At 41.3% G+C, this 16,414-nt stretch overlaps 1 protein-coding gene across 1 annotated transcript in view; it reads left to right on the plus strand.

Annotated features, from left to right (window-relative positions):
• The first annotated feature begins 6,468 nt into the window (after positions 1 to 6,468).
• Positions 6,469 to 16,414, plus strand: part of Phex (phosphate regulating endopeptidase X-linked) — a 237,576-nt gene continuing 227,630 nt past the window's right edge. The window contains 2 exon segments of the mRNA NM_013004.2: positions 6,469 to 7,061; positions 11,643 to 11,711. Coding sequence (NP_037136.2) covers positions 6,944 to 7,061; positions 11,643 to 11,711 — 187 coding nt within the window. The 5' untranslated portion in view covers positions 6,469 to 6,943.

Genomic DNA, 16,414 nt, shown 5'->3' on the forward strand with positions numbered 1-16,414 from the left:
TTTCTCAAAGAACCAACTTTTGGTTCTGTTGATTCTTTCTATGGTTTTTGTTTGTACTTGGTTGATTTCAGCTCTGATTTGGTTATTTCCTGCCTTCTACTCCTCCTGGGTGTATTTGCTTCTTTTTGTTCTAGAGCTTTGAGGTGTGCTGTCAAGCTGCTGTCATATGCTCTTTCCTGTTTCTTCTGCAGGCACTCAGCGCTGTGAGTTTTCCTCTTAGCACAGCTTTCATTGTGTCCCATAAGTTTGGGTATGTTGTACCTTCATTTTCATTAAATTCTAAAAAGTTTTTAATTTCTTTCTTTATTTCTTCCTTGACCATAATTTCCACGTATATGTGGGCATTCTTCCCTTATTGTTATTGAAGACCAGTTTTAGGCCGTGGTGGTCCGATAGCACGCATGGGATTATTTCTATCTTTCTGTACCTGTTGACGCCCGGTTTTTGACCAATTATATGGTCAATTTTGGAGAAAGTACCATGAGGAGCTGAGAAAAAGGTATATCCTTTTGCTTTAGGGTAGAATGTTCTATAAATATCTGTTAAGTCCATTTGGCTCATGACTTCTCTTAGTCTGTCTACGTCTCTGTTTAATTTCTGTTTCCATGATCTGTCCATTGATGAGAGTGGGGTGTTGAAGTCTCCTACTATTATTGTGTGAGGTGCAACGTGTCTTTTGAGCTTTAGTAAGGTTTCTTTTACATATGTAGGTGCCCTTGTATTTGGGGCATAGATATTTAGGATTGAGAGTTCATTTTGGTGGTCTATTTCCTTTGATGAATATGAAGTGTCCTTCCTTATCTTTTTTGATGACTTTTAGTTGAAAATTGATTTTATTTGATATTAGAATGGCTACTCCTGCTTGCTTCTTCAGACCATTTTCTTGGAAAGTTGTTTTCCAGCCTTTCACTCTGAGGTAGTGTCTGTCTTTGTCTCTGAGGTGTGTTTCCTGTAGGCAGCAGAATGCAGGGTCCTCATTGCGTATCCAGTTTGTTAATCTATGTCTTTTTATTGGGGAATTGAGGCCATTGATGTTGAGAGATATTAAGGAATAGCGATTATTGCTTCCTGTTATATTCATTTTTGGATGTGAGGTTATGTTTGTGTGCTTTTCTTCTCTTTGTTTTGTTGCCAAGACGATTAGTTTCTTGCTTCTTCTAGGGTATAGCTTGACTCCTTATGTTGGGCTTTACCATTTATTATCCTTTGTAGTGCTGGATTTGTAGAAAGATATTGTGTAAATTTGTTTTTGTCATGGAATATCTTGGTTTCTCCATCTATGTTAATTGAGAGTTTTGCAGGATACAGTAACCTGGGCTGGCATTTGTGTTCTCTTAGGGTCTGTATGACATCTGTCCAGGATCTTCTGGCTTTCATAGTTCCTGGCGAAAAGTCTGGTGTAATTCTGATAGGTCTGCCTATATATGTTACTTGACCTTTTTCCCTTACTGCTTTTAATATTCTTTCTTTATGTTGTGCGTTTGGTGTTTTGACAATTATGTGACGGGAGGTGTTTCTTTTCTGGTCCAATCTATTTGGAGTTCTGTAGGCTTCTTGTATGCCTATGCGTATCTCTTTTTTTAGGTTAGGGATATTTTCTTCTATGATTTTGTTGAAGATATTTACTGGTCCTTTGAGCTGGGAGTCTTCACTCTCTTCTATACCTATTATCCTTAGGTTTGATCTTCTCATTGAGTCCTGGATTTCCTGTATGTTTTGGACCAGTAGCTTTTTCCGCTTTACATTATCTTTGACAGTTGAGTCAATGATTTCTATGGAATCTTCTGCTCCTGAGATTCTCTCTTCCATCTCTTGTATTCTGTTGGTGAAGCTCGTATTTACAGCTCCTTGTCTCCTCTTTTGGTTTTCTATATCCAGGGTTGTTTCCATGTGTTCTTTCTTGATTGCTTCTATTTCCATTTTTAATTCCTTCAACTGTTTGATTGTGTTTTCCTGGAATTCTTTCAGGGATTTTTGTGACTCCTCTCTATGGGCTTCTACTTGTTTATTTATGATTTCCTGGAATTCTTTCAGGGATTTTTGTGATTCCTCTCTGTTGGCTTCTACTTGTTCTCTAAGGGAGTTCTTCACGTCTTTCTTGAAGTCCTCCAGCATCATGATCAAATATGATTTTGAAACTAGATCTTGCTTTTCTGGTGTGTTTGGATATTCCATGTTTGCTTTGGTGGGAGAATTGGGGTCCGATGATGCCATGTAGTCTTTGTTACTGTTGCTTGGGTTCCTGCGATTGCCTCTCGCCATCAGATTATCTCTAGTGTTACTTTGTTCTGCTATTTCTGACAGTGGCTAGACTGTCCTATAAGCCTGTGTGTCAGGAGTGCTGTAGACCTGTTTTCCTGTTTTCTTTCAGCCAGTTATGGGGACAGAGTGTTCCGCTTTCGGGAGTGTAGTTTTTCCTATCTACAGGCCTTCAGCTGTTCCTGTGGGCCTGTGTCTGGTGTTCACCAGGCAGGTCACTTGCAGCAGAAAAGTTGGTCTTACCTGTGGTCCCGAGGCTCAAGTTTGCTCGTGGGGTGCTCCCTATGAGCTCTCCGCAGCAGCAGCAACCAGGAAGATCTGCGCCACCCTTTCCGGGAGCCTCCGTGCACCAGGGTTCCAGATGGCGTTTGGTGTTTTCCTCTGGCGTCAGAGATGTGTGCAGAGTACAATCTCTTCTGGTTTCCCAGGCGTGTCTGCCTCTCTGTAGGTTTAGCTCTCCCTCCCATGGGATTTGGGTACAGAGAACTGTTTATCCGGTAGCTCTCTTCAGGTTCTGGCGGTGTCTCAGGCGCAGGGGTCCTGCCGCTCCTTGGACCTCCCCCACGGGAACCCAGAGGCCTTATACAGTTTCCTCTTGGGCCAGGGATGTGGGCATGGGTGGGCAGTGTTGGTGGTCTCTTCCGCTCTGCAGCCTCAGGAGTGCCCACCTGACCAGGCGGTGAGGTCTCTCTCCCACGGGGTTTGGGAGCAGAGAGCTGCTGCGGGCCGGGATCCGCAGGTTTGGGACTCCTGGTAAACACAGGAAGTGCCTGGTCCTAGAGGAATTTTGCCTCTGTGTATCCTGAGTTCACCAGGCAGGTCTCTTGCAGCAGAAAAGTTGGTCTTACCTGTGATCCCGAGGCTCAAATTTGCTCGTGGGGTGCTGCCTACGAGCTCTCTGCGGTGGCAGCAATCAGGAAGATCTGCGTTGCCCTTTCCTGGAGCCTCCGTGCACCAGGGTTCCAGATGGCGTTTGGTGTTTTCCTCTGGCATCAGAGATGTGTGCCTCAAGTATACCTGAGGCCAGTTGACCATTATTGAATTTCTAGTTTTACTTCTTGTTTTTTTTTTTTTCATGAGTTTTTGCATGTGGCCACGAACTGAGAAAGTGTCAAGAGACTTCTTTGATTTGCTAATTAATTGCATTTAAGACCCAACCTGGTTTGGAATGTTTTTATTTGAAACAAGTGCATGTATATCATGCTGTCAACAAATTTACCCTGCAGAAATCGCCAGTTAACTCATTTTCATGGCTCTGTAGGAGTAGTCTTTTTTGGACAATCCCCTTCCTGTGAATAATGACTTTCCATTCTCCAACACACAGGGTAATATTCTAGAGTCTCATTATTGTAGTTTCAGATAAAGATCCATTCTTCAATTTCCTTGACACAATGGTTTCTATTCCACGAGCATAGATTGGAGCAATTTTGAGTTGCAGGTCAGCATGGGTTTTGTATGTCATTTGAAGAGGTAGCATTTTTCTCTCTCTCTCTCTCTCTCTCTCTCTCTCTCTCTCTCTCTCTCTCTCTCTCTCTCTCTGTCTCTCTCTCTCTCTCTCTCTCTTTATTTTTTTTTTTTGTCCCCTAATGGGCTGGAGAGTAAAACATTCTAAGCTTCACAGAGAAAAATGTTTGCCACAGAACCATAGAACCTTTGACCATGTAGCATGAATGGAGCCATAAGTGATCTGACAAAACCATTAACCGAAACAGAGAATAAACCAGATTGGGCTGATAATGTACTTTCTTTTACAGCCCTCTTCTTTGACCTTTTGTGAACACTCATTATTCAGCTGTACCTTGAACTTATTTCTTTTGGCCTAAGGTATTTTGTCATCCTAATTTGTTTTTAAGTGCCTTTATTTTCAGTACAAGATAATCACGATCTCCCAAAAGGCTGAGAAATTAATGCAGAAAATGACACATAATGAAGAATGCGCCTTATAAGGAATGATACACCCACACCCTGTCCTCCGTCAATCGCACCCACTCTCAAATGTTCCTTTAATTTCTTTGGTGAGTAAAAGGAGCCTACATTACATTACATTATATTCAGCAAACTATTTTTAACAACTTGAGAGCTGTGTTTTTACTTCCATAGAGTTATTTTCATGAATCAAGTGCATTCTTTTCTACACACGTCTAAGTTTGGAACGGAAAGCATCAAGTTTTCTATTACTATCATTGGAAGTGTGTTTATTGTATTGGTGTCCTTTTCTTTCTCTCTCTCTCTCTCTCTCTTTCTTTCTTTCTTTCTTTCTTTCTTTCTTTCTTCCTTCTTTCTTTTTTTTCTCAGATATTAAACGTTCAGGAATGAAGTCCTGTCTGCAAATGACTAGTGGGTGGAACTTCAATGGAACTTCCAAATCTCTCTCACTTCTGGGGATTTACCAGTCTAAGGTAGGTGAAGGCTACTTCAACTGGTAACCCTCAGTCACCATTCCAAACCAGATAGGACTTTTGAGGTACAAGGAGAGTGGGAAGAGAAAGGAAGAGGCAGGAAATGATTCCCTTGTGTGGTCCTTGAGTGGCTTTTCTCTCCCCTGTGCACAGAGAACATGGTCACCTGCTGAAATGCAGTATGATCACAATGATCCCATCACCACCTTGCCACCTGAGGCCCTGTGCTACCTGAGGCAATGCTTCCATGTTGGAGTTACAAACGCATTTGCTGTCATATATATTTGTTTCATGTGAGATTAAAACCAAAAGCACTCTGTCCACCCGAAGTACCATTATCAGTAGAGTATTTAGAAGCCCCGCCCCCTTCTAAAGAAGTGAAGAGACTGGTTACTGTGGCTGCTTTTTAACTAGGGATAACTTGGTCATTTTTAACTTGGGTCATTTTCCTTGCTTTTCTCTTCTCTTTCACTGTGTTAGGCCAGGAACTGTTGTTGTTGGGGCTATAGCACTGAAAATTACAGGGACTGTCCTTGGACCCATGAAGCTCACACACTTAAGATGTGTTATGAAACCAAGAACAAACCTTGGGAAACATCTGTCAGCAATGAAGTAACACTGATAGCCAATGGACACAGAAGGGCTTCACCATGTTGTGATATTGCTAGCTTGCTGAAAGGATTAAATATCTGCCTGAGTTTGGGGTGAAATGAAACAAGCAGAAAGTATGGTCAAGATATGTTAGAGAATATTTTGTAGTAGTTGTTGTTGTTTTAGAGAGGGTTTCTCTATGTAATAGCCTTAACTGTCCTGCAACTCACTCTGTAGACCATGCTGGCCTTGAATTTAGAGATCTGTCTGCCTTTGCCTCCCAAATGCTAGGATGAAAAGCATGCCCCACCACCTCCCAGCCGGAATAAAATTTTAAACCTGGGAAACCCCATGCTGTGGGATTAAGTGCTGATTGGGTAGTCATGTTGTACCTCCTTTATTGGTATCGGCTGAGGTCTGGTGTCACTGCCAAAGCTATGTGCACAGATTTTGTTATTCTGGTTTACACAGGTTCCTGAATCATCCTCCCATACTCCCACCATCTTCTGACCTCTGCCTAGATAGGCACAAGTGAGTATCTATTCACTGTCCTGTGAATTAGCAGTACCTGTATCATTAAGTAATAAAAGTCCAAATCCTTTCAGTATTATTGAAATGTCAATTGCCCTTCCCCAGGAAGAAAGCAGCTTTTCCTAATTTGAATTTGATCGTAAACAATGAATGTGATTAATCAATCTTTCTTGTGGGCCCAGATAAGTCTGAATTAATTCTCAGGAAGCTGCTGAAATAACCACTTTAGGGAAACACAAAAACTTGCTAAGCAGAGGCTGGCTGCCTGGGAGGAGCTAGAGAACAAAATACAAGGGTGCTGTGCTCATCAAAACACACAGGGGAAAAAAGACTTTTTACTATATCGTTTGTGGTTGATAATAAGCTTAATTCATATACTTAACTGTCTTTTGTACAATTCTTAGCACCACAAAGATACTTTTCTTCTTCCTAAAAAAAAAGTTCCAGTCCAAACCATCGCCTCTGTAGGTTGTCTTAATTGCTACTTTGCACTGCAGTGGACTATGACTGATTTTTGGCACATGCTATCACACACAACGTTCCCAAAATAAAATGCTTCAGGCTATCCCAGGAACTCTTAGAAGACTTTAAAAGGGGACTAACACACTGAAAGAGTAACTTTTGACGATGACAGTTCAGACAAGGAGAATGACTCTCATAGCAGAAATCTGTAACTAGTTGGGATCCTGAAGTGGATGCGGACTGTCCTTGCCACCTAACTTATCATGCTTAGGGGGAGGTTGAGAATCCACTTGTGATAAAGACATTTTTTTCCTCCCCAAGTGACTATACGTTTAAATTGCTAAAACATCTGTGCAGCAACCTAGTAAAACATTATAATCGGAATGCTTGAGCAAAAAGCCTGCCAAACAATCGCTTGAGAGGAACTTTGCTGAGGGAGAGCACCGAGATAAAGCAACTGCTGTTTGTTTTGTCTAGTCAAGAGAGAGCCAAGGCAACCAATATTTTGTGTTTCTTTTATTTCATTTGTGAAGGATTATTTGAGAAAGTGTGTCGAGGGGAAGTTTCCTGACAGGAATTTTTAAAGCTGTCTATTAGCAGACGAGCAAGAGAGTCTTGAATGTCAAACGCCTGACAAACTCTTGAGACCAGCCACCAAACCACGAAAAGTGACTTTCTGAGTCTTCTCTTCGGCCCTTCTGATGGAAGCAGAAGCAGGGAGCACCATGGAGACTGGAAAGGGGACCAACCGAGGCATTCGGATTGCACTGGCCCTGTTCATTACTGGCACCCTGGTGCTGGGCACACTGCTCTTTCTAGGTAAGTGGAACTCCAGAGGCCAGGGGACTGAGCTGGGCATCAATGGAGACTCTAATTCTTTATTTTAGAAACTCTTGTCATAAATGCAGGCTGTTTGCTTATGTTCAAAAATAGAGATGTACCTCAGTTTCAATCAGCTATGTCAATAAAAAAAGGAAGCTTTTCTTTAGTATTAAATATATAGTCTAGAATGCAAACTGGATTAGAAAGTGGTTTGGAATGGCTGGGGGATTCGGTTGCACTGAGGGAAAAGTCTATGTATTTATTACATTTCACAAATTGAGTGTTTACAAATTCATAGTTGTATTTATTTTGCTTGCATTTGTTTTGTGGGGGAACAACCATACCAGAATTTCTTTTTGTTTGACTTTTGTTCAGTTGAACACGCTACAAAGTGCAATTCACAAAAGATAAATCAGTCCTTAAATAGGATTCTTTGAGTCTTTTTAAATCCAGTGATTTTGATGGATGCAAAATGGTTAACTTCACCTTTCTAATAGATTTAAAAATGAATGTGAAGGAAACAGAGGTTTTCCTCTTAAGATGTGAAAAGCATTGTGATTCAATTATTGTAACAACTCCTGTAAGAATGATGTTCTCAGAGAGAATACGGAGACAAAAGCATATTCCTAGGGGGAAACAAAAGATGAACTCTGTTAGAAAGAGACAGGGGATGCTCAAAAGTTTAGACTTTCCAAACCCCTGGCTATTCTCCCTTGTAACAGTTTTCTTATATAACTCATAGTATTTCATTGGCTTGAAGGTCACCTAGAAACAAGCCCTATACTTAAGACATTCTAGGTGTACTTTGAAATGCACCAGTCCTGGAAACATCCTCTGGCATATGCAGGATGCAGGAGGCCCTGTTTATTTTGGCAGGAGAAAGCCAGTAATTAACTTTTAAAAGAGTTAGGCTTGTGTGGTTGAGAACCCTGCTAAAAAGAGCAATCCACCTTTCCATGTTTTCTGTGGCTAAAGACTTAGGAAATTGGATCAGTGTATCACTTTCGGGTGAAGCTAGACCTCCCACTCCTGTGGCTGAATCTGTGGTTCTTGAAAATCGTTGTGAGGTTTCTCCAAAGCTGGCTTTAGATGATCAACTTGCTGAAGTTTAAAAGCGGAGGAGAAATGTTATGGGCATGCTAGGAACTACAGACCATGTGGAATGTGTCTAAGAGGTTAGGCTTACAAGTACCCCCAGACTTACAAATCCAAGTGGTCATCATGTAAGTCAAAATATATCCTCTTTTCAGTGATGTCAATAGTATTTTGCAACCCCTTTCAATTCTACTTTTATGATCATTACACTGGGAGATCAAGGCATTCCAGAAGATGGTCAGTGATTGCAATTTTTTTTTTTTGTGAGAAAATGATTTGCTGACACAAGCACTAAAATTTTTAGGTAGAGTTCATTAAACCAAGCATTGCTATTATGAGGAGGCCTGATTTAAGGATAAGGGGAAGAAGTGGGGGAGGGACTCTGTGAGGGGGGGATGGGAGGGACAGTGATTTGGATGAAAAAAGATAACCTCCCAGTAGGTCTAGTAACCTGGCTCTCACCTTGAATCTTCGGGAGGAGGTCTCATGATAATTGACAGTAAATAGGACCAGCTAATGGTCTTGCCGTATTCTATATTTTTCTTTTTTCTTTTTTTTTTTTTTTTGGTTCTTTTTTTTTTTTTTCCCGGAGCTGGGGACCGAACCCAGGGCCTTGCGCTTCCTAGGCAAGCACTCTACCACTGAGCTAAATCCCCAACCCCGATTTTTTTTTTTCTACTCCACCACCTGCATCACTTCAAACCTTGAGCTTGGCTCCCAGGTCTACAGACTCACAGTCTGCATTTTCACAAGACACGAGAAGGAGGCTACAATAGCATGTGCAAGTGAAACACTGCTTCAGAGCATATCTATCTGAGGGTCTACACTCAGGATGTCTGTCTGTATGTCTGTCTATGAACAGTCACTATGTATCCTTTTCTGGCCTAGAACTCACTAGATAGATTAGATTGACCTTGAATTTCCTGGGATATTTCTGCCTCTGCCTCTCAAATGCCTGGATTATACACGCCTGTACCACCATACCCTCCCAGAGACCTTTATATTTTTGTAAACTATTTCAGCACTACCCATTACTAGCATCTTTCTTTACTGTCTGCCCCAGACACACTCTGCATCTAGTTTGCTAAATGCCTGCAAAACAATGTTCTTCATGACAATCTTCTAGTTGGCATCTTCTCCAAAAGGTGCTTCCTGGTTGACTTTGCAGTATATGCACTGCGTGTTTAAGTTCAGTCATGTCTGCAATGTCTAGCATCCTCGCTTACCTCTCTTTTGCCTTTCTCTTCTACAGTGGTCTGAGGTGGGATCTGAGAACTTAGGTGACTTAAAAATATCGAGTATAACAAGATACCCATAATCAATTTATTTTCAAGTGTTCTTTACTTCTTCCCTCTCCTTTCCCCCTGAAATCTGTTTCTCAGATGCAAGGCTCTGGGAGCGTTTCCTGTGAGGCCAGATGATAGTAAATAGTTTTGGCTTCACTGCCTCACATTCCTTGTCTCAGGGTTCTGTTTCATTGTAGCACTCAAGTGTCCACAGACAACGTGAGCATGAATGGGAGCCAGGAAGACCTGTTTTCTGCATTGTGAAGCTTCAGTTTCATATACTTTTTATATATTATGAGATATTATTCTCCCTTGAATCCCTCTCCCCCAATTATTAAAAATATCAAAGCCTTTCACAGAAATAGAAGCAGGCAGTCGCCTCGATTTGGTTTGTGAATTTCAGTCTCTACTAGGGTGATAATGACCCCAGCCTTTTGGAGTTTTTTTCTCCTACTTTTATTAAGTTCTTCTGTCTTGGGGATAGACACTTTCCTTACACACACTGTAAGATAAAAAGAAGTGGTATTATTTGATTTTTTTTACACATCTGTGTTAATAATCATTTCTTTTTAATGAAAGAATTAAGGCTAGTTTTGGAGAACTTTGAGACAGCTCCTCATGTAGCCCAGGCTGGCTCGGAAGTTACAGTGTAGCCAAGTTTGCCCTGAAACTGCTGATTATCCTGCTGCTTTCCTCAAAGTTTTGAAAAAGAATAACTTTTTTTTATTTCATAAGATTTGAAAATAAAACTATTATCAATAATAATAAAATTATTATTATTATTTCTAGTAAAATTTATGTTTCCCTCATAAAAGAACACCATTGAAGTACATTTGGTAAACATGTAAAAACTGACTACAATGAAGAGCTCACCATAGTTCCACCTTTGAGGTACACTGAAATGTCCCACACTGGTCTTTTTTTTGCTGTCTATATGTTTTTACCTATTTTTCCCTTGCAAAAAAAAATCAAAACACTCCTTTTATGTTATAAAACTTCTTTTGAAAATGGGCCTGAGCGGTTCTGTAGGCAGGTTTCTTGAATCTATAATGTAAGACAGATAAAAAGGCAGTTTGGAGGAGGGGAAGAGAACAAGAACAAAGACAAAGCAGGCTCCTCTTAGGATGGGGGTTCATAAATAATAAGGCATGCCAGACTGACGGGTGATCTTCAGGTCTGCATCTCGAGCAGAAGCGAAGGCTTCCAGACTGCATTTCTCGGTCCCCATGGTCCATTTCCTCATGGCCATATCTTCAAAGATTCCTTGTTTTTACTCACAGAGCGCAACAATAATGAGTGCCTCATAACTCCTCCAGCTACAGAAACAAAGCATATATTTTTTCAAAAAGGTTTTAATTTTAGGCTCACATTGCTAATGCTCAGATGCTAACTGAAGTTCAAAGCCAGTGCATTCTTCTTTGCTTTTGAAAAAACACTCGTGTCTAACCTGTCGAAGGCAGCTATGAATGTGGCCCAACACAAAATCTTAACTTACTTAGACTATGAGTTTTTTTTTAAAAAAAGCTTTTTTTGTGACTTCATTGCATGATTCTTAAGCATGAATTTTGTTAAAGACACTGTCATGTGAAAGGACTGAACATTCCTAATAGGTGTTGTTGCCACCAACTGAAAGTATTGCTGAAAACTATTTCAACTGTACAAAAAGTTGTGTGTCTGTGTGTGTGTGCGTGCATATGTGTGTGTGTGTGTGTGTGTGTGTGTGTGTGTGTGTGTGTGTGTGTGTGTGTATCTCCAGGGTACACACTGCTCATTTTTTGAGAGGCTCTGGGTTCAATATCTGTCACCAAATTCAAGGCACACAAGATGGCTGTTCCCCACCTCTAGAATTTCTGAATCCACAGATCTGGAGTGAAAATGTACACTCTCGTAAGCTTCTAGGTGCTGCTGTGGCTCTGGTGAGTCCTTAACATGGCTCCAGTTTTACTCACTCAATCTACCCCTCCCCCATACAAGAGGAAAGAATCTCAGAATAACCATGAGTCCTAGCAAGGCTGTTTACATATTTATCAAAGCAGTTCCTCGGCTTTGAGCCAACTTGGTTTTTGACTGCCATGTCAATACTGAGAAATATGAACTGATAGCAAATGTCTTGCATATGTGTCCAAATGTATTTTACTCGGTGGTGGTCTGCTACAAATCAATCATTTATTTTGGTCTGGTTTTTTTTTCCTTTTAGTGAGTCAAGGTCTCCTAAGTTTCCAAGCTAAACAGGAGTACTGCCTGAAGCCAGAATGCATTGAAGCCGGTAAGTCTGTTTTCCACCCTGTGTCAAGTTATAATTTGGGTACCTTGGGGAGTAGAAGAGAAAACAGGTAGTATTTTTAGTACTCTGTTTGCTTGAGGTTGACCAAATACAGAATCTAATTCTGAAGACGTTTCAAGTTGACTCTCAAGGTTTGGTGTGATGCAATGGAGTTTAGCTTTCCAGTTTTCTTCGCAGACACCGAGCTGTTCAATATTTCAACCCTTATGGTAAGCAACTCAGGAAAGGGTTAGGAAAGCAAGGTGCCCTCTTTTAAAACACAGAGACCAGAGACTGTGCTGAGTTTCCTATGGCTCCACTGAGGCCAGATTCCTCTTTATCTTAAGCAGACTTGGTACAGCTTCTGGGAGAGTGGACATAGCCTGTTTGGTTCTAAGCAGAGACCCTGTGGAACTCTCTACCTCTGCTGGAACCTTCTTGGGTCTGTCTATCTGTTCTGTGATGCAAGTTGGACTTCTTTGGAGGTGACATGACCATGTATCAGTGAGGACAGTAAGGCAAAAATATTCATGCTTCACGTTGCCTTAATTGTGGCACAGCTATTAAATCTTGCTCACATCCCCATAATTCATTTGGGGCCTAGATTTGAAGATGCTAAATCCCTGTCTCTACCAACCTCCATCCTTCAAGTGGGCAGGAACCAAGGGACTTTTCAAAAGAGGAAGTCATAGGGCAATTAAACATATGGGCTTTTGTCTTGAATGGAAGAGAAGAGATTAATTAGCGAATACACCAAATATTTATTATTCATACCAGGGATTTATATATCCAAGAACTAGGTAGAAGGAGAAAACAAACAAACAAACAAAAACCACACACACACACACACACACACACACACACACACACACACACACACACACACATACATGGAGGGGATGTTGCTTAATTGGTAAAGTAGTTGCCTATCATTCATATGAAGCTCGGAATTCAAACAGCACACATGAATTAGTCATGATGATACATGGCTGTAATCCCAGTATTCTGAAGGTAGAGGTAGAAGGACCAAGAGTTCAAGACCAGCTTGCAGAGGTATGGAAAGACCCTGTCTTCCTGTAGAGAACCTAACTTTGGGAAGAAAGAAAATCATAAAGGAGGATACAACTAATAGGCCAGGTGAGAGAAGATGTCGCCTTGAATTTGAGATGAAGATTGCAGATTTAGGAACTGAGAAGATTGCTGAAGGCATTGTGGACATGGTGGGATTAAGATGTATTATGGAAAAAGGCAGGAGTTTAGGGTGATGCTTATGTGTACAGCAGTGACATTATTTGAGATTGGGGAGACCTAGGTGAAAGAATTTGTAAACTGCTGGTTATGGTGGTAGGCACCTTTAATCTCAGCACTCAGGAGGTAGACAAGTACATGGCTGTGAGTTCAAGGCCAGCCAGGTTTATATATATAGCCTGTGCTATATAATGAGACCCTGTTGCTATTTCACATACAGAGGCCAACCTCTGCCTTCCACTATCAGGTCATGCTTCTCGGTATTAACATAGTCAAAATGCAAGTTGGGTCAAAACTGAGAAATCACTTTGATGACTATGTAAACAGCTTTGCTAAGACTCATGGTTGCTCTGAACTTCATTCCTCTCATATTGGGAGGAGTGGCTTGAATGGATAAAATTGGAGCTGTGATCCTGAGAGTCTGGTCACCAGGGCCACAGCAACACCTGTAGATTGTTGTATTAAGTCACCTTTTGGCCCCATTCTTAAGTGATCGATATTTTTCAACCAAACAATGTTCTGAATGACTCCCACTTGTCATTTCCTGAAATCTCGTAAGAACGCTATGAAGCTCTTACTGATCAGAGAATGTATTCTTCCGCTCAAGGCAAACTTTTTCAGGGTCACATTGTGAATTAGGGGCAGAAGTAGCCTTCAAGTTTGCATCTGGCCCCTCCCCATCCTTTCCTTTGTGCCAAGCCAAGTAACTGCGCAAAGACTTTCTGTCTTTTTTTTTTCTTTCATGGCACTAGAGTCACTCAAGGGTCTAGTGATTAGACAACCCTTTCTGCTTCTTAGTGTTGTCCCTGGAAAGGTGTGGTTTTTCACTTTGGAATATTGTGGAATTCCTATGCCCTTTTTCTGTTTCAAACTTGAGGAGTTGGTCTGTAGGCTTAGCAACGGGAGAGAGTATTTGATGGACTAAGGCGAGAGACCAGGTTTTATATTCAGATGACAGGTTGTAAATTTCAAGCCACTTGGTTCTTTAGCTGTGGTAGAACTTTTGCAGGTGTGAGAAATTAAAATATTCAAGCCTTAAGTGTTCAGTTTTATTTTTAGACAAATTTAGGCATGGAAGGCCACTTACTTCACGAATTTCATTTATTGCAAATCATAATAGCACCAGAGTAAAAATGGGCAGTGATGTTTTGTGATATCACCTTCTGCCACCTAGTGTGTTTTGCCTTGCTGGCCTGTTTTTAATTTTCACATCAGGAAATAGCTTCCTGATGTTAGGAAAAATGCTGATTTTTCTGTTTCTGTAGTGTCAGCTCACCCAAGACCTCAGCCTTTCCTAATGCAGTGTGAGCCTCAGCATGCTCAGGGATCTGGGGAATAGCCAGTGAGTACATGTGGCATGAGAATTGAAGCCAAGCTTGGCTTTATGCAAGAGTTTGTGTTCTGGTTGGAAAAGGGTATGTGGACACATGTGCTGTTGGTGATATTCCCAGGGATAGACATGTCTGACTAACTTGTGTTCCTTCTCTGAGCAAGTTATTTCTTAGAACCTTCCTCTCTACAACTTTCCACATTTTTCTTGTCTCCACGATCTGTTGTTCTGATTCCTCTCTGACAGCAAACACTGTAGAGAAAGACTACAGAGAAACAATGAATGGGTTGGCTAATGATAGTACCTAAGTGTAGGCGGGCTGATGGGTTTGGAACATAATCTAGTTACTTATAAACCACACGATCTGGTTTATGTTCATGACCATCTTGAGCTGCAGTCTCATCACCTGTGAAATGGGTCTAGACTTTTGAAATTTCATATGAGCTGTTGAGAATCAAAGAAAATAAAAACAGTAATGGTATCCCTGCATCAAAACCTCCTTATAACATCAAACTGGATCTCAGTTTCTTTCACAAAATGGTCCATTAGCAAAGGAAACTAATGTGAAGTCATGCAAGACATTATTTCCACTTATGAGAGTATGCATTTATTTCCCTCTAGGAATACTAATGTGCTTGCTTGAGTGGTACCAATCCAGCCACTGTTGAACTGTCAGATCATCTCTAGCTATACATGCTGTGTTTCTTTCCCAAAATTTGAAAATCTGCAAGCTCTGGAAGTCTAGCATTAAGTTTTAGACTGCTTATGGAATTTTATTCTAAAATGCTTAAGTGTATGTGGATAGCTCTGGGTTTAGATAACTATGTCTATACAAACTCAAATGAGATAATGCCGCCATCAGATAGCCTGTGGGCAAGTCTATGGGGGCATTTTCTTGATGAAGGATTCATGTGGAGTGACCAGACCCCTTGTATGCAGTGCCACTCCTGGGGAGGTTCAAGAAGGGTAGATGAACATGAGCCTGAGGAACAAGCTAGTAAGCAGCAACCCTTCTTGGTATCTGCTTCAGTTCCTGTCTCGACTTTTTCCTCATGATGGACTATGTAACCTGTAAACCAAATAAAGCCTTTCTACTGAAAGTTGCTTTTGGTCACGGTGTTTTACTGCAACAATAGAAACCTGAGGCAATTATTTAGCTCTTGCATAGTGTTGCTGTCATTCCAACCCAAGCAGCCTCACTCTAGAGTTAGTAAAAAGACTTTATTGCTCAAAAGAGTTTAGTACATTGTCTTAGTTAGGGTTTTATTGGTGTGAACAGACACCATGATCAATGCAAGCCTTATAAGGACAACATTTAACTGGGGCTGGCTTACAGGTTCAGAGGTTCAATGCATTATCATCAAGGCAGAAGCATGGCAGCATCCAGGCAGGCATGGTGCAGGAGGAGCTGAGAGTTCTATATCTATACCCGAAGGAAACCAGGAACATACTGAATATCACCAGGCAGCTAAGAGGAGGGTCTCCAAGCCCGCACCCACAGTGACACACTTCCTCCAACAAGGACACCTTCTAATAGTGCCACTCCCTGGGCCAAGCATATGCAAACCATCACATTTCACTCCCTGGCCTCCATAGGCTTGTTCAAACACATGAGTCTATGGGGCCAAACCAAAACATAGTATAATTAAAAAGTACATTTAGTCCGACTTTCAAAGTCTCCATAGTCTATAGCAGTATCAACCATGTTAAAAGTTCAAAGTATCTTCTGAGATCCATCCAGTCACTTAACTGTAATCCCTGAATTAAGACAGGCAACCAGCTGGGCAAACTCCACACTCTGCCATCTCCATGTCTGACGTCAAAGCGCTCTTCAGATCTTCGATTCCTTTTTCATCTTTGTTGACTGCAACAAACTTCTTTCTCCTGAGCTGGTTCCACTCCCTGTTAGCAGCTTTTCTCAGCAGATAGCCTGTGGCTCTGGCATCTTTAACATCTTTGGGTCTCCAAGGCAGCTTGTCTTGGATCCACATATGATCTTTCAAAGGGCTGGCTTCTCTAGCTCTTCTCTCTGTAACACTCATGTTGATCTGAACTGCCTCAGCTGTTCTTGGTGATCATCCCATGGTACTGACATCTCCAGTACACTGGGGTCTTCTGATGCAACTAG

Source organism: Rattus norvegicus, chromosome X (assembly GCF_021556685.1).
Source record: "Rattus norvegicus strain SHRSP/BbbUtx chromosome X, alternate assembly SHRSP_T2T, whole genome shotgun sequence".
NCBI classification, from domain to species: Eukaryota; Metazoa; Chordata; class Mammalia; order Rodentia; family Muridae; genus Rattus; species Rattus norvegicus.